This window comes from Dryobates pubescens, chromosome 20 (genome assembly GCF_014839835.1).
Source record: "Dryobates pubescens isolate bDryPub1 chromosome 20, bDryPub1.pri, whole genome shotgun sequence".
Classification (NCBI taxonomy): Eukaryota; Metazoa; Chordata; class Aves; order Piciformes; family Picidae; genus Dryobates; species Dryobates pubescens.
The window spans coordinates 4794831-4813690 of NC_071631.1; the positions used below are offsets into that span (position 1 = coordinate 4794831).

Sequence of the window (18860 nt, forward strand, 5' to 3'; positions counted from 1 at the left end):
GCAGCAGCCCCTTGATGTGCCCCTGGGACTCCACCAAGCCCAGTGGGTGTTAGGGTGTCCCCAGCTCTGCCTCCAGCCTGAGCTGGCCCCTCACACTGCCTGCTCTCTCTGGGGCACTCCATGACGTGCTTGCCCAGCCACACACCCACATCCCCGGCACCCTGTACGGCTTCTGGCTACTTCTCACCCACCACCACCTCCTCTGCTGCCCCACTTTGCTGTTGCTCCCTGAAGCGACCCGGGACCTTTCTCTCTGGCAGTGAAAGAAACTTAAATTAATTGCCCTCCTCCTCCCAGCCCTGTTGAAGGGAACTTTCCAAGGTGTGTCTCTAATGAGCACCCCTTTCCTGAAAGCCATGGCACCACCAGAGTGGGGAGCTGCCATGTTTGCTCATGGGGCTCTGCTCTATCTCTGTGGTCCTGCAAGATGGGGTGAAAGGACCTCAGAAAATGTGAGGGAAGGAAAAACAACTTGAATGGAGAAGCCTCGGGTTTTACCAGTGACACAAACTCAGCCTCCTAAGCACTGCTGTGCCTGATGCTGTCCCCAGACTCAAAACCAGAGATAGCATTTCCCTGTACTGCAGGGGTAGGGGGTAGGCAGGACAGACCCACCAAGCACTGATGGGCTCTCACACCCCTAAACCACCCCAACAAGGCAAATGCTGCAGCCCAAGAGCACTGCTGTCCCCTTGCTCCATCGGCACCCAGGGGACCTGTGCCAGGCAGCAAACTACAGGAGAGATATGGGTGTGAGCACCAGCTCCATAGCAAGAGCACAGGGTCGTGGCATGGTCAGAGCAGACCCTGCTCCCTGGGGCAGCTGAGCTACACCACTATTGAAACAGGGATTAAAGAGTGACTGGACCTTTCAGTCCCCAATGCTGTTTGCCACCCAGGCTCCTGGCAGTGCCAGCCCTCCTCTCCACCACCACCAAGCTGCATTCCTGAGCCCACCAGGACCCACAGATAGCTGTGTGCTGGCCAAAGCCCTTGGCTGGCATACACTGGCAGTGCCACAGTGGGTGCCCCGCGATGCCACGTGCACCACAGGGTGTGTGCCACGGAGCAGCGCTGAAGAGGAAGTGAAACCCACAGAAACCCTCTGAAAAGGCTGTGCCAAGGAGCACCCTACGGCAGCATGCCACACTTGCCTCTGCTTTCAGCAGTCTCTCCCCAAAGCCCACCTATGTCCGTCGCTCCCGGTGTGACCAAGCTCCCCCAGGCTGCCAGTCTGCACCGCCACCGCAGGGGCTGCCAGCAGGGCAAGTCCCACGAGCGTCACATGGCCGAGAACCTGGGGATCAGACTCCACGCTGCCTCGTCCACAGAAAAAAAAAAAAGAACGGGCCCAGGAAGTTTGCCGAGGGTTATTTGTGTTAGATAAGCTGTTTGCTCTCTTTGTTCTGGTCTCAAAGCAGCGCTGGGCAGGGGTGTCAAAGCCCTGCGCGACGCCAAAGCAAACTCTGCATCTTCACCCCTGGGGGCATGGCACTGCAGAGAGCAAGAGGAAAGTGGGACAAAAGAAATGAAAGAAATGGTACAAAAGCCCACAGATCTTACTGGGATTGTGATGAGGAACCTGGAAATTGTCTCCATTCGTGAAGGAAAAACGCCGGGGTTTTAAAAGGCATTAAACAAAAGAGATTTAAAGGAGGCTCAGATATAGCAGGCGTGAGCCAGGCAGTCGCTATCTGTGCTCATTAGCATGTGCTCATTACTTCGCCATCTGCACCACCCTTAAACATCAGCTGCGTGCTGAGCAACGCCTTCAAATGCTAACCAAGGTGTCGCCCTAAAACGATGGGATTGCACTTGCAAAGCCAGCCTGTGTTTGCCCATTACCAGATGGCTGTGGGCCCTGGGGGACAAAGGTCTACCGAAGCAGGCCCCTCCTAGGTGGGGACAGGGGAGCTTGCTGTGGGGTATTCTCTCAGCTGTCCCACTGGCTGTCTGAGGGCAAAAATAAACAACAGATATATGTGTGCCAGCTGCCTACCCTTCCCCTTGGACAGATATAGCTGTGCTCACGGAGGAAAGGAAGTTCAGTTCCTCTCCTGTGCCCAAGAACAAACAGCTTTGGAAACAAGAGCTCCTCTCACAAACAACATTTAGAGTGCTCCAGGATGCAAATCTGATCAGTCTGGAACAGAGCTCAGAATAGTTTCACGTATGAGAAAGGTCAGCAGTTTGTCAAGGGCACACGACAGAGTCCACTTTCTAATTAGAGAGTAACAGGCACCTCGCACCACCCCGGTGTCATTGTCTGCCGTAACACAGCAGATGGCTCAGCAACAGCCCCAGGAGATGATTACATTAATTTCGGTGTCAACAAACTGGGGAACTATTATGTAAAGGAGGCAGCCCAGACTGTCCAGGGGCAGGCTTTTCTGCTGCACACAACCACTTAGGAGTTTAAGCAGCCTTTTGAGACAGTTCCTGCTGGGACAAACTCCTTCAGCGAGAGGTCTCATGTGTATGGTGAACCCATCACCCCCTGTAACATCACACCAGTTTGTTTGTTGTCAGGTCACAACCAGCTGCTCCACCAAGTGAGCAACACCAGGCTATTCCTAGGGAAACACTTAATCTTCCCAGGACACAGGAATAGACCTGCCTTCAACTGTCTGTCAGGTTGTTGCCTGTTCTCACCTCCCCGGGGTGCTCCACGCGTGGCTCAAGCAGCTGCAGCTCACACCTAAAGAGCCACACAGGAGAGACAGCCACAGGGCAGCCCAACCTTCCCCATGTAAGGATGAAACCATCCAGGGACAAGGTTTTGGAAGATGGTCCTCAACACGCTCCAAGGTCAAAAGAGGAGAACACTTCTTGTTCCTGTTGGCTTTCCAGAACCAATATGGGTCCTGGAATCTGCCTGAAATTGTTTCTGCCTGCCACCGACCCTAAAAGGGAAACCAGCTGCTTGCTCTGAGGAGCAGCTCCAGCCCCTCTGTGAGGCTGGGAACGTTTTCAGCCCACATTTCCTGACATGGCTTTTGCAGATCGCTCAGGGTCACTGCACACCCCAGCCAGAGCTCAGAAGGGCTGCCCTGGGCTCTCACTGGGGGAGAGGGCCAGTTCCCTGGGGTGCTGCTGGGTTCCTCCATGCCTCCTCATGCTGCTGCCTCTGTCTGTACCCTCTTGTTCTGCTCCCACACCCAGGAGTGTGGCTGTAGCCCTGGTACAATGTGAACAACATCCCACATCTGCTGTTACAGGAGATGCTGCTTTCAGTGAGAGGCTGGAGGCAGCTTGCCAGAGGTGCCCAGTGTTTCACCAAGGCAGTCCAGCCAGACCCAGCTTGCTTTGAGCACCCTGAGGAGCTGTGTTGCACCAAGCCTTCACCTGCCTGCTCGCAGCACCACTGAGTCACTTCCTGCCACCAGATCTCGCCTCCCAGCACCTCCCTATGAGGAGAGATTGAGAGAGTTGGGGCTGTTCAGTCTGGAGAAGAGAAGGCTCCAAGGAGACCTTATTGTGGCCTTCCAGTATCTTCAGGGGGCCTACAGGAAAGCTGGGGAGGGACTTTTTAGGGTGTCAGGCAGTGATAGGACTGGGGGGAATGGAAAAAAAATACAGAAACAGGTAGATTCAGATTGGATGTTAGGAAGGAGTTCTTCCCCATGAGGGTGGTGAGACACTAGAATAGGTTGCCCAGGGAGGTGGTGGAAGCTTCATCACTGGAGGTTTTTGCAGCCAGGCTGGATGTGGCTGTGAGCAACCTGCTGTAGTGTGAGGTGTTCCTGCCCATGGCAGGGGGGTTGGAACTGGATGATCCTTGAGGTCCCTTCCAACCCTGACAATTCTGTGATTTCAGCCCCAGTCTTCCCAGGGACAGCTTGGAAAAGAGCTGCTCTGGGGGCTCTGGCACAGTGAGGAGCAGAGTCCTCGTGGGCACAGCCAAGGACCTCACCCGGCAGGTCCCCATCACTAGCATAAAGGGAGGATGCTGCAGATGGTGTTGGGTGCTGACAGTTGGCCTGGGAGGAGGTAGCAGGAGTGCAAGGCCACTCAGACCCTGCCTGCCCACTTGCACCTGCCTGTGCTGAGCTCTGCCTAGCAGCCTTCAGCCCAGAGCACTCGTGGGCTGCTCTGGGCTCTTGCAAACAGATTTGGCAAAACAGCTGGCACAGCTGCAAGGCAACACCCTGCAGCTGAAATGTCCTAAGAGCTGTCAGAATCATCCCTGCTCAGCAACAGGGGCAGCTTCCTGAAATGCCCACAGCTTTGAGAGGAAGAAGGGGCAGAAACTGTTAAAGCGTGTGAGAGGTCACAAGTAGACCTGCATCACTGCACAATTTTAACACATTCTTAGAATGGCAAATTGAGGTTCTCCTGATGGTCAGAAGAGATTTCTGAGGTACCCTCTATGCAAAGAGCAAGCCCACATCACATGGGCTCCTCCTGACAGCTCTGCATACCGACCAGGACATGTGCTAAGGGTACAATTCTCCCACAAAGGTCTGACCTCAAGGGCATCTCACCTGATGCCAGCACACAGCCCTGCAGCAGCTCTGCACTGCTTGGAGAACTGTGACAGAGACGTAACAGCCAGACCCAGGCAAGCAATGGGGACCAGGCACAGTGCAGGGCACAGCCCCTGCCACTGTGCCAGCCTCACACAAAGTCCCGGCAGCAGAGGCAAGGACTCAGCAAGGCTGAGCTGTGCCCTCACCCACAGCACTGCCTGCATGGAGCAAGAGGGTTCCAGCTCTGTCCTACCCAAACCCAGCTTCCCCCAGAGGGCAGAAGCTGAAGAGTGAGGTTGCAAGCACAGAGAGAACACTGAAGACCTACTGGAGATAAAGCTCAAAAGTGAGTGCAGCAAGGGCTGGCCTTTGCCCCACACAACAGGCTGACACAGGAGGAGACAGGAAGCATCTTTATCACTTCATGCATTAGTGACACAGAACAATATGCCTGCCAATATTTATTTTCTCTATCAGCAACATTCTATGGGAGGAGGTGAGGGGATGCATTTCCAGGAGGTCAGGCTAACTTTCACAATTTCTTGTAACACCAGCAATGCTGATTCTGGATGGAAAATGACCACTGATGCTCAGGCTAAGTACCTGTTGAATTCTGCCAGACCAGGTGCACTCCAAAGGTCTGGAAAGCAGCAATGATTCTTTAGAGTTTGAACTGAAGCTTTGAATTACCATAAATGACTGGCCAGGGCTCTCAGGAAGACCAACAAGCCTTAGCGAGACCACACACAGATGCAGCTATCTGCACATGGAAAGAGTTCTGGCCCTGCTGAGATTACAGACTCCCCAGATGTGGCTAGGTCTGCAAGAAACCTCTACACCCTTGGCCATGAGCTGTGGTGCCTGTGCACTGGGACCTGGGGCTGCAGGGAAGGTCAGGGTCCTAAGGAACTCCAAAACTCTGCTCTGGTTTCAAAACACCAATGAGTTCATAGACCCTTCTCATCTAGTACTAAATTCCTCATCCTTTCTGCTAAGATAAGGAAAAATGAACCCAAACTTTTCCTGTGTGAAAGGAAACCTGCTGCTGGTAAGGCATCCCTGAGAGGGCAGCATCCCCATACAAGGTAACAGGACAAAGCTCTGCACCAGTATTTGTGCACCCTGGGACATGTGTCCCTTCTCTACCCTATAAAGAAAGAATCTCTGTTTAATGAGGCTGCAGTTGCAAGGGAATCCAATTTTCCACGCCACAGTGGAAAACCAGGCGGGTTTGCCCATCTGAGGCTCAAGATCTCATTTCTGGTGCCCAAGACCTTGCCTTGCATTTGGGTTTTGCTACTTCTGTCCTTTTCTTCTTCTTCTCCACCTCCCTCCTGCCTGAACGAATCCAGCTGTAAGCACCCACATAGTGAGCATGAGGACACATGGTTTGGAGGAAGAGAAACAGAAGACCTATTCACACACCACCAGTGAGAAATGGTGGGCTCCTCATGGGTGTGCATCCCTACTGTGTCCATCCACCTTCCAGAACCCCAACAGAGGGATGGCAGAGGGCTGGATGACAAGGAGAAAGGCAATTCAGCCCTCACTCTGGACTCCCTGAAGGGAAAATTCATTCCACCAAGAGCTGAGAGAGAAGCCAAAGAGTCCCTACTATGCAACCATGAAATGAAAAGCCCTCCCCAAGGGAAAAAAAGGACAAAACCATTTCAGTTACAAATTTATTACTAAACACCTGAAAAGGTTAATTAACTTTCACCTTCTGAACAAAATCCTCCCTCTTCAGGGGGCAGCTTGGACCAAGGCTGCAGCTAACAGCAGCAGAGCTGTAGGGACACATTCAGAACAAGCAGCCTGTGTCAGTCTGCTGACGTTAAAACTGGATATTTGCTCAAGAGTTCAGTTGTTAATCTCACTCAAAATGTATACAAAGTAAGCAAATTCCAAGCACTCAAGAGGAAGTCAGGAATTGGAACCATTTGGGCAGTTTGGACTTGTCATAATCCAGACAGGCACTTAACTGAAGGAGGAAGTCCAAGAGTAGAGGACTAAGATATGAACACATCAGAAACTTCTTCCCAGCCATATGAAGTTGCTTTTACCAGGTGGTTGAGAAAACTATGGCTTAAAGTTGTCCCAGAAATTATTCTGGCCAGTCTCTGAAGAGGCTTGGGAGAAAAAAAAAAGAGATGCCCTAGCTCCACTTCACAGGTGCCTTGCCCTGCTATGGGCAATGCTGACTGAGCAGGAGCCTGCTGGCAGTAACAGCCTGCACCGAGTCCACTCCTGAGGCTGATGAGTGGCTGTAGGGCAGCAGCTGCAGACATGGCCAGGGTGACCATAATAGGAAGAACGATGCTGGAGCCAGGTTGCAGGGAGCGTGACTGATCACAGGAGCTTCAATGTGATCAAAAGAGCAGGAGGCACAGGCCAAGGAAATGTGTGCTCAATCAGCTCTCAATATGGAGCAAGGAACAGGAGTGCAAACGCTTCCTGAACTCCTGCTCTCTTCTCCTCTCAAGCACAGTGAGAGGACAAGGGGCAATGGCTTCAAACTAGAGAAGAGTAGATTTGGATTGAATGTGAGGAACAAATTCTGCACCATGAGGGTGGTGGAACACTGGAACAGGTTCCCCAGGGAAGTGGTTGATGCCCCATCCCTGGAGATATTCAAGGTGAGGCTTGAAAAGGCTCTGGACAACCTGCTCTAAGTGAGGATACCTCTGCTGACTGCAGAGGGGGTTGGACTGGATGACCCTTGGAGGTCCCTTTCAACCCAGACCATTCTATGACTTTAAGAGAAAAGGATGTGCTCCCCTGCCATTATGGTAACAGCGATCCCCAAAACACCAGAGTGCAGCAAAGGACACTTGGCCCTCAGGCTCTCCTTGTTGGTGACAGCCAGTGCCCCAACACCAGCCCACACTGCACCAACACAGGGACACAATTCCCAATTGCTTCTGCTCTCTCAGCCTTGACAGCCCAGGCAAAGATGCCATCAGCAAGTGGGTGCAAGAGTCTGCCAATGTCAAAGTCACAAGTTCCTCCTTCTTTCAACTAGAAAATTGGGCAAGAATGAGGGACTCATTGCTTGTGCAGGGCTGAACAGACCTTTCAGACACATTGAATCATCATCCTACTGGCAATAAGCAGTAATTCAAGAACACAAAACAAACCCTAAAGATAGTCACCAACCATATCAAACCCAGGAATGGGCAGTGGCTGGCCTCCAGCCCCCAGCTTTCACACCAGGTCTAGGCAGAAGCTAATCTGGGCAGTGAAATGTCTGTTGCTCAGAAGGGATATAATTTATCTGTGAATCTTCTTTGCCCATGTTGTTAGGAGGTGATAGACAGGAAAAGGTGGTGGAAAGGGATCATAACCAAATGAGGTTTTGTCAGGAAAGACATGGATGGAGAGAGAGAGAGAGTATATAAATGTACATGAAACTACACACTGGTAGGCAAGGTGCTTCCTGCTACTTGCTGCATGTTTTCTTGTCCTGCATGCTACAGCCTCCTAACACCACACACCTCTACAATCACCACCTCACACAAAGTGCAGGGGCCCCAACATGAAGGTAGTGTTCTCCAGAAACAAAGATACAACCCCACAGATCCCATGGGACAACAGTCCCATCCCCCACACTCAAGACAGAACTGTCCCACAGAGCCTAGGATGTCCCAGAGCTTCCAAATGCAGAAACCCAGTGAGAGCTTTAGAAGGTCCTGGCTATTTCAGAGAGGGAGTACCAAACACTAAGTGTGTTCTGGGGATTGTAATTTAACTAAGAAAGTTTAATTTTGGACTGAATTGATGCATGCCCAAAGCCATATAAATGCTTAACTGCTTAAACAGCTGCACAAACCCAGGACTCTGGCAGCAGTGTTTCAAAATCTTTTTGCCCCATGAAATAAAGGTCATATCCAGCACTCTCAAATTCAAACATGAAAGCATGACAGGAAATGACTAACTGCACACTGAGGCCAATTTACCTTCATCTTAGATCTGCTCAGCACACAAGAATCCTGCAATTCAAACAGACATCACAGCCTAGATGCAGAAAAAACAATCTGACTGCTCTCGTTGCTAGTTCTTGGGGTCTGTGCATCTCAGTGAGGATATCACTGCAAAATGATGGAATTCCACTCTATTTCCCCAAAGTTCTCTTACAATTCCAGCCTTACACTGTAGTTCTCACTTTTCTTTCCCTCAGAGGCAGCTGTTTAAATGGAGAACGAAGCCACACACTTCTCCCTGAGGCCGCAGATAATTTGAGTTAGTGTTTGCAAAGCTGTTTGTAGTCCCTAAATGATGGCTCCTTGGTGTTTTGCCCACCAAGGTGACCAAGGGGCTGCTCCAGCTTTCCTCTGAACGCTCAAGAGCACGTGGACAGGCTGCAGGCACAGGGCACATGCTTTGTGCCCCCATGCTGAAGGGCAAACCTGCGTGGTCTGAGCCCCATCCCTCAGCAGCTGTCTTCTCCAGAAAGCCTGGCAGCTTTTTTTTTTTGCTGATTAAGGGTCTGCTCAGCTTCATTTTTATTTTTGACTAAACAAAACAACTTTGACTTACAGTAGCAGGAAAAGACACATAAAACAGACATGTTTTATTTAATGCATGCCTGTTACATAAAGGGCAAAGTGAATTTTTTCACCAAATTTGGTAAAAAAGGATTCCCTTTTCCCATTTGATTCTTTGTTTTTCCAAACATGAGTGTTTGTAGCTGGGTTCTTGCATGTAAACAGATACACAGGCTGTGAAAGGTAGCCTGCATTGTCATGCTGGCTCTTCTGTGCCTTTTGGGGCTCTCCACCTGCATGCAAATTGAAGAGAAAGCCAGGAAGGTGACAAGGAGATGCTGCGATGACACTCGTGTACCACTCACCAGCCTCCCTCCACCATCCCCATCACTACCTGTGGGCTATTTGCAGGAGAATAAGGATAGTCTCCACCTAAAGCACTTTGCACAGCTGCTGGTGTCCCTTGCAAGACAAGGCCATGACAGCTCTGCAGCCCACAGCATGTGAGCAGCTTCTAAATCTGGGGAAGGACTGAATCCTGGCACAGGCAAATTGTCTCAGGTTACTATCATTTGTTGCCTGGGAGATGCTGTGTGTGCCAGCTGCAGCCCTCCTGAAAGAGGCAGCACTCTGCCAAGAGCCCAAGAAAGTACAGAGTGGGGATAGCTTGCAGAGAGAAGAAGGTAAGCTCTTCTTTGTCCACTGCTTTGTCAACATGGAAGTGAAACAGGCTTCCTTCTTTTGTGGCTGCTAGGTGATCTGGTCATCAAGTGTCATTCACTTATGCTCTGCTACTCTGAGTCTCCATTTCTCACCAGCACCTTTACAATTACTCTGAAGAGCTGCACATTTTGGGTAGTAGAAGCCCTCAGTTGTAACTGTCACATATTTTACAACTCCTTGCAAGCACTAAGGTGCACCACACTTTGCAGACTCTGCTGTGCTGCACTGACCCAGTTCATAGGATCATAGGATGTTAGGGGTTGGAAGGAGCCTTCGAAGATCATCAAGTCCAACCCCCCTGCCAGAGCAGGACCATAGAATCCAGCACAGGTCACACAGGAACACATTGAGACGGGTCTTGAAAGTGGCCAAAGAAGGAGACTCCACAATCCCTCTGGGTAGCCTGTTCCAGTGCTCTGTGACCCTCACAGTATAGAAGTTCCTGCTCATGTTGAGGTAGAACCTCCTGTGCTGTAGTTTATATCCATGGCCCCTAGTCCTAGTTCAAGAGTCTTCATTGGTGCCCATGAGAGGGAAAACTGGACTGTAAGCAGCTATTTTAAGGGGTATGGATGCTCACAAAAATCTGTGAATGCCCTCACACCCCATAGCTACACCTCCAGTTTCCACATTTATGCCCCTGCCCGTGGGATGTGCCCATCTCCAGGCCATGGCTGCTGCTCACAGCTCTGGCAGGATGTCAGCCTGGGGATCACAGGGCACTGCTGCTGGCAGGCAGCACAGTGACACACGTGTGCTGATTGTGCCCAGAAACTCATAAAGAGAGGAAAACTGCTCTTTTACAGAGGAAAAAAACCACCCAACTCACAGGAGCAGAGAAATAGCAATATTAGAGAGCCCCTGATCCAGGGCTGGGGCTCATTTACAGAACCTCATTCTCACATTCAAGTCTGAGATTTACAAGGAAACCTACATGAAACAGACTTTACAGATGATAAAGGAAACAAAAGGTGAGAATTTTAACTCAGAACAGCTCCTCCCAGGACAACATTCAGGCAAAGACCCAGAAGAGTTAGCCTTTCAGCCCCTGCAGCAGCAGAGGTGAAGCTGTGCCCTGTTTATTTGCTGCTGAGAAGATACTCTCCACTCATGTATTGGAGGAAGCAACATCAACCTGCTCTCTGAGTAGCTGAAAAGACTTTCCAAAGCTGTTTTCGTGCTCGGGCAGTTCAAAGACCGGGAGCTTCACTGCAACAAGACGCCACCAACACTCCCACGACCCTCCCGCTGTTCTCCTAATCAACCACAACAATAACGCTCTATTCATAAGCGATTTGTCCCAAACTGGCAAACCCCTGGAAACAGCAACTCGGAGCAGTTCTGTTACCTTGCATTGCTGGATGGGGTGGCCCAGGTAGAGCCCAAGAGCCTTGGAGGGAGCCGCACAGCAAGTGAGGGCGATTCTCCCAGTGCCTCACACTGCAGCTGGTCACAGCAGGTGCAACCAGCCAGGGATGTCACCAGTAAATCAGCACTTCACCAGCAAAAAGCACACTGCTTGCCCAGAAACAAAGGCAGTCACATCATAAACCAGAGGGTGACATCAGCACAGGGATTGCATTTCCTACAGAGGTTTAAATGTCATTACTTGTGACTGGGAATTGGATGCTTACAACTCCCAGTTAGTGAACTCTAAATTTGCATGAGCTGTAAGAATTCCAGTTCCAGTTTGGCATAGATAGTATTTCACTTCCAAACCCTTCTATTTCTGTCATGATGAAAGAATTGAAAACAAAAAATACACCCAAAACCCCACCAAATACACACACACAAAAAGATGACAAACAAAGAAAAAAGGACAAGCAAAACTCTTAACAGAAAGTGAAAAGCTAATGAACAGCATCATTAGCCTGACTTACCAAGAGAGGTGCTAATGAAGTGAGCAGCAGAACTCTCTGCTTTCCACTGGAAAGGGTCAGTGTTATTCAAACAGTTCCACTTGGGGCCCAGCTCTTCAGAATCTCTACACTGCCCTCTTCCACTCGGGTTCTGCTCTCTCTCTTCCCCTAAAACTAAACCCCAAAGGCTCTCAAGGACCTGGAAGCATTTATTTCATCGCTCCTTATTCAAGTCACTGTTTCCCAGAGCATGAAAGCATGACACAGCCTGTACTTATGGTCTGACACCTTCACCCACCTGAAGTGCCTTTGTGATTTTCCACACAGCTCTCCAGGCTCTCCAAAAGCAACACATCCCAGGCTTCCTTACAAGCACAATGGGCCAGATTTAATCTTCCTGTGAGTTACACCATGTTTGCATAAGGTTGAGAAATAGTAGAAATAAAATTTCTCTTGGCTGTGTTACATGCACCACACTCTGTATTTTTGCTCTTAATGACTCTTTTGCAAGTACCATTATTGCTCTACATAGTCCAGAACTCTCTGGCTTAGGCATTACAGCAATCTTCTTGATAAAGGCAGCCACTGAAATGCCTTAAAATTTAAACACTGACTTTATTTGACAGTTTCCATCTACTGAGGGAAGAGTAGATGAGAATAATCCAGGTTTAAGGACACAAACTAAAGATTTTATTATATTTTTTTTTTAAACTTGGACAGCAATGTAGCTCCCTGACTCCTTTCTGCAAATAACACCAATATATGTATGTGATGATCCAGTGCAAGACCATAAATGGAGCAGTGCTCAGTTTCTGCAGGTCTGACCTCCAGTGCCTCTCATGGGATTTGTTGCTTCCTCAATTCCCTAACAGCTGTTCACCAGCAAAAACATTAGTTACCCTTAGAATACCTGCAGGACAGGGAGTTATTTTATCTCCCTCCTGGGATTTGCACCTCGGAGAGTTTTGGCACAAGGCAAGCCTGGTAGAACTAAAAATGGAATCCAGATCCAAGCCTCTGTCCATCTTCCTTCTTCTAAGATGCAGCACCTCCACTCATCAGCCTGGAATCCCTGACACCCACTAATGCATGTTAGAGACCTTTGTCACAAGCTGAACTCTTTGTGAGCTGAGGGAAAAGGAAAGAAGAGAAGGAAGAGAAGGGCACGATCTTTAAGGTCCCTTCCACGCCAAACCGTTCCGTGACAGGTTACAAAGTACAGTTAATCCAGACTCCAGATCTTTCAACCAAGCAACACCACCACGCCTTTGCTAGCTGCTCCTGCTAGTCAAACTCTGGGCTTTGAAAGCAAGCACGCTGAGCTGGAAGAAGGCAGCAGAGCAGTGCAGCACCAGGGGTTATGCACCACTTCAAACCGTGTTAGTTCTTAGGAAGAGGAAGAGCCATGTTGCCCTTAAATGAGGGTAGTGGAATTCCAAGGTGAGGTCAAAAGCCTGCCAAAAGTCAGCAGTTTAGGCTGGAATGTGGGCACATGATGCTGAGAGAAGCACTCCTTGCACTCCAAAATAGTTCAGGATCTACTTTCTTATTGCTGTTCTTCATTCCCCACCTGCACATCATAGAACAGTAACTAGGAGCGCTGCCATCTGATGTGGAGCTCAGAGGAATTGTTGTCTTCAACCATGCTGAACTTAGGCCTTCAAGACAGAGAGCTTATATTGTTATTCAATTGCTTTCATTTCAGTAGAAGGGTTCAAACCCCAGTCATTTTCTCCAGCAGTACTTACTTAGCTTGCAGGATGTTTTAGCAGAGAACATCACACAACCTGCAGCCACACAGATCTGAATGACAACAGAAGCCACCAAACCCCTGATAAACTCACATAAGGGAAATCCTGTGGGGGCTTGGATCATTCAAGAAACAAGGTTGGCTTACAGTTCTAGGAACAACTTGTCCAGAATAGGCTCTAAAGTGGTGAGATAGTTTGGGGGGGGGGGAAATCTGTTAATTATTTTTACAAATTGCATTTTATATTCAAACCAAACCCAAACAAACCAACCCAAATTCCTGAAGAGCTCAGGAGGCAGAGCTCAGCCTGGAAAGGATTTGTATGGTTCCACTGTAAGCCCACAGAGAGCAGGGATGTAGAACAGGCACAGTTCCTTGCAGCTTTTTAGCTGATCCTGGGTTCTGCCTGACAAAGCTGGGTTAAACACATTGCTGGTACTGAAACTCACGCTGATAGTTAAAGAAATTTGGTGAAGATGCTGACTAGTCACCCTCCTGCCCAGATAACAAGATCAGAACTGTAGTAATTTAAGTGAACACTTGAAATTTGGGTAAACAAATTGAAAATATCAAGGTCACGTTTACATTCTGGGGGGAATAATTAAATATTTACTATCTTGTGGTTCCAGTCTTCTAGGTTTCTGGAAGACATTCACTTGGTCTGCTAAGATTCATTTGTTTCAAAATACATAAATAGAGTTCATTGTGTTTACAAAAAAAAAAAAAAAAAGCTATCAGGGCTGCTTCCAGCTCTATTAAGGCACTTGGTGAATAATGTGCAAGCAATGCTCTTAGCAGGAGGCATCAGATGCCAGTTTCACTAATGCACACAAATATCTGTTAACCAAAACAGGTCTTGTATTTAGTTAATGCTCCTCTGCAGCAACTAGGCTCATTAATCACAGCAATATGAAAACCAGCTTGTGAACAGTTCAGTTCCCATTTTTATTTTCTCCCCCGTGCTCCCAAATCCCCAGTGCTGAAATTGACTGATGAAATGTCTCCTCAGAGCTTGGAGTCTGATGCTTGTGCTAAAGGATTACAAAACACAAGCCTCCGCGCCTGGCCCTTTTTCCTACAAGAGAAGTTCCTGCATAACCTCAATGCAGCTTTTTAAAATCAAGTAAACAAGAGGCACAGCTGAGATTGGGGGGGGGGGGAAAAAAGTTGGACTTGGCTTAGTATCCATAGGGATCACTTTTTTCTGGCCTGCAGTTTGGAAAGGGTTATTTACTGGAGAGCCATTTTTCTTTTTCTGGAAGATGCTGAGGTTTCAGCAAAGTTTCTGCAGAGTATGCAACAGTATTCAGCCTTTGCTCAGCTAGAGTTAAATCACTGCAGCTCTCTGATGGCTTGAAGATTATGGGTGTAGGAAAAGGGAATGCTCCAGAGGGGAACTTTCAGCAGTCACCACCAAACTGCGGTTAAAACAGACACCAATGACTCTATTCAGCTCCCAAACCTCAGACAGTTTCCATTTTCTCAATAACAAAGCATTTTTGTGGAATGAGGTAACAGCTTCCATCTGCCAGGTCTAACTCTCCACTAAGATTTCTCCAGAGTGTGGCTGAGTGAGGGCTGGCCGGCTGAGCGGAGGCTGGAGTCCTCAGCCTGGGAAACAAAGGGACAGAGCTGCAGGAGAGGAGCCTCTGGGACCCTCTCCTGGGAGTCTGCATCAAATGTAGCCTCAAGTGAGCTCCAACCTGTGTACTGCTGGAGACTGAAAAAGGCCAAAGAGGGAGACTTTTCTCTGAGGATGGGCTGGCACAGGCAGAGGGAGCAGAGGACAAATGGGTGCCACAGGTTCAGCAGCCCATCATAAAACTGCCAGAAGGATGGAACAGTGTGATAAGGGAAGAGGGGGCTGTGGGCACGCACTGCAAGATGCTGGGTGTGAGCAAGAGCATGGACTCCCTGCTCCTGCAACACTGCAAACTTGAACCACAGCACTTACAGCCTCAGAACAGAGGCTGGGAGCAATTTGGGGTTTGTTCTTGCCTGTTTTTTGTATTTGTTAACCTCTTCCCTGGCCTCTCAGCTCCAGAGATGCTGAGCTCCTGCCCATTCTTTTGATTCAGGCAAAATCAGCTGAGCTCCTCCGAAAAGCAGACTGTTGGAACTTCCCTGGGCTTCCAAGCCTCAGCTCCAGGTTCAACACATCTCAACTGCCTGTCCTACCAAAGAATGAGCAAAACAGAACACCATAACCTCAGGCTCACTCATGCAAGCGAAGGTAAAAAGCTTGGAATACCATAAAAAGATGTACAGAGCACATAACACCAGGAAAGGATCTTTGTGGTGTGTGCAGGTCTTCTGGCTCTACTTTTGCCCCTGCATAATATAAATCCTTAAAGAGTAGTGCAGGATCTTCTCCAGGACACGGCAGCAGCTGGTGAAACTCAACTCACCAGCAACCCAAGTAGAGCAATGTGCTAATTGGGAGAGAGATTTCCCTGCCAAAGATGCCAATTCTCTAGACATCAATCTTTATTTCTGCAGCCTCCCAGACATGCACTGATGCAAACTAAGGAGAAGCTTTTTAATATCAGAAAACATGGGGCATATTCCTACCATGCTGCTCATCTCCTGAACAGCCTCCTACAGCTTCACAGCTCTACATGCAGTTCTCCCCCCTAAAGCAGAGGCATTTTTTTCAGTTGGCTTTCTGAGGCCCTTGCATTCCTGCAGCACTTTCTCCTGAAGTTTTGAAAATATTAACGTTGAGCTACTCCCTCTCCAGTTTAATACCACATACCCAGCTGGATACCTGGAGAACGTGGCTGACCTTCTTTCCCAGCCAGGACAAAACATTTCCCAAGCCAGTTTTCTTCCTCTGAAGAATGCTGCTGTCAAATCTCAAAACTCCACACTGCTAATACTAGCCTCAGTGCAAGGTCAGCCAGAGAGGACTTCCATCAGCGATGAGCTCTGCTAGGGAAGGCTCCCTGGAGACTATAAGAATAGCACAGTCAAGCCCAGATGGCAACAATGTGCAGAGCACATTTCCAGCACACAGTGACGGGGCAGAGGACTATGCAAACTGGAGTCCACCCTGATTTCTGCCATCTGATAGCTGAATGTTGAACTCTAGGCTGAGGCCTTTGGGAAAGGTCAAGATGGTCTTACACATTCTCAAGATACCGCTTTTGTTCTCACTCTTTGCTTCTCAAGTCCTTCGTTAAAAGATACTAATCTCTGTAAGGCAGCTGTTTGGAGCCAAGAGTTTAGATATTATTGCAAAACATATGCTTAAAAGAGACTGGAAATGATGTTGGCAGCATTACAGAGGGGAGCAAAGCACAGCTTTGGGTCAAAACAACCAAAAAAACCCAACAACAACAAAACCCCCCCCAACAACTAAGCGAGTAAGCAATTCCCATGTGATAGTTTAGGAGAGCCAGCAAAAGCTTCTTCTAGAAAGAAAACAATACTGTGAGAACGAAGCTAACAAGAGCTGCCTCTTGGAAAAAGAAAAGGGCCTGTAATGAGCCAGGGTATTGCCAACAGAATATATCCAAGAGGATCTTTCTGGGAAAGCGACCCAAGAAATTACACTGGAAAGCCCTGAGGGACCAGGGACCTGGAGGCTGAAAGCTGGCAAATTGCTTCATCAGTTAAGGCTGGTCCCACTGTGTTCTGCTACGTAAGAATAATTTGTTTCAGCCTACAGGTCTCTCAAGAGCAATGGGGAAACTCAGGCTGCTTCCTCTGGGAAGGGAAATGGAGTGCTCAGCAGAGCCCTGCCCAATGGGACGACTTTCCAAGGTTTCCCACCACCACTGACGTCCCTCTGGCCCAGCCCCTGGCCCAGCGCACCCAGCCTGTGGCTGTGCTCGACTTCTGCACAGCCCAGGGCTTGGTGGTGCAGCTGCTGCACACTGGGCTCTGCCCACCGACTACCTGCTGGGAAATCAACCCAGACCTCAGCCAGTGCTCCACCAGCCGGCAGCTGACACAGAAATGCCAAAAGCATCTTCTGGAGAGTCACTCACCCAAAATGGATGCAGTTGGAGCAATTCTGAGGTATCCTGTTTTTCAGAGGGATAAGGAGGAGACCTTGCTCTATCTCTGTTTCAGAGAGATCAGTTAACACACAAGCAAATAGGAACTCCAATGCAAAGAGATAAAGACAAAAGTTTTCTTTGCAGCCTTTTCACTTCCAGTCCAGTTACTCACAGTTACAGGAGTGTACAGAGAATGCAGAAGACAATGAATGTGATCTCCAAGCGTTTTTTTGTGCTGGCAGTAAAAAAAGATAATCCTGCATTGGCAGGCGACATCAAGATGCTGTCTAATGACTTTCCTCCTCTTCCAGCTCCTTTTCTGATTCATATTGCCGTCTTCCTTGCAACTGACCTAAATAACATGTTCAGGCAGCGCTGGGAGCATTTCTGCCTCATACTTCAACAGCAGCAAGATCTCCACGTCTGGAGAGGGTCTTTCTCAGGGAAGTCAGACTACAGGTGGCTTAGGAGCGTCTTTCCTGAGAAAGGAAGAGAAGCACCCTGTCTTGTCTCATTTCATCAGGAAGACTTCCTGGCTGCAGAAGAACAAAGGTTGCCCAGGAGCAGAGCAAACAGAGGCTCCATCTGTGCCCAAGCCCCAGCAGATCTGAACAATGTGGGCAGAGCATTCGGTTACCTCATTTCCAGGTGCGCTGTCAGCATAAGCCATGACTGGCTTGGGATGAAAGAAGAAAAAACTGTTCGTAGATCTGGACTTGTCTGCATCATTCATGGTAATTATTGCCCAGCAGCCTTTAATTCATATCACACTCACAGCCCTCAGCTTCTCTAGAAGCATTTGATCACTGCTTGCCGTTCCACCAAAGAGGCTAGAGGACAAGACTGCACTGTTCCACCAGAGCCAAAGGCACACTGACCCTGGCCTCAGGAAGAGGAAAGCAAAGAAAGCCCCTGCAAAAGGACTTCAGCAGGTCAGCCGTGCTCAGACACACAGTGATTCTGCATCCTAGCAACACTCAAGCACTTAAAAAGTTGTAGATCCACACAGCTGTAGCACCTCTCCAGCTATTCACTTCAGCACCTTCTGTAACAGAGCTCAACAGCACTGCATCACACAATGCAGGGACAAGCCAACCCCTATCACTCCACACTGCCTTCACACACAAAGATTTCTGATCCTCTCCCAATCTCATTCTTCTCTATACCACAAGTCCAGGCATTCCTGATAGCCACTCACCTCCTTACAAACCCCAGCAGACTACTGACCTCAATGTTACCTCACAGCAACAGCCTTCACTGGCTCTGTACAGAGGACAAAGAGTGAAAAGTCAATTAAAAATGCTCTTAGTGCCAAGGAAATGGACTGTGGGAGATACAGGAAAGTACTCCTAGGCTGCATGGACTACCACAGCACTTCCAGCTCCGGAGCTAGCCCAGGGCTTGCATGCTGCACCTTGCAAGGCAGGCAGAAGATCCTCAGCAGCCTAACAGATCTCTGTCTGTGTGTACCCTTTGAATCAGAAAAAGGAAGTTATGAGCTGTATCACCTCTTCTCCAGGTAACTGAGCTTCAAAACTAAAGCAGACAAGAAGCTAGCAGAACTCACCCAT

General features: G+C 49.0%; 1 protein-coding gene across 5 annotated transcripts in view; it reads right to left on the bottom strand.

Annotated features, from left to right (window-relative positions):
- Positions 1 to 18860, bottom strand: part of FHL3 (four and a half LIM domains 3) — a 29513-nt gene that overhangs the window by 5996 nt on the left and 4657 nt on the right. Inside the window, exon 1 of one of the 5 annotated variants that reach the window (XM_054170647.1) lies at positions 11025 to 11111. The exons of the other annotated variants lie outside the window; for them this stretch is intronic. Within the exon in view, the coding sequence (XP_054026622.1) occupies positions 11025 to 11031 (7 nt within the window). The 5' untranslated portion in view covers positions 11032 to 11111. Of the gene's footprint in view, positions 1 to 11024; positions 11112 to 18860 lie in introns of those variants that run through there. 5 annotated transcript variants of the gene reach the window in all.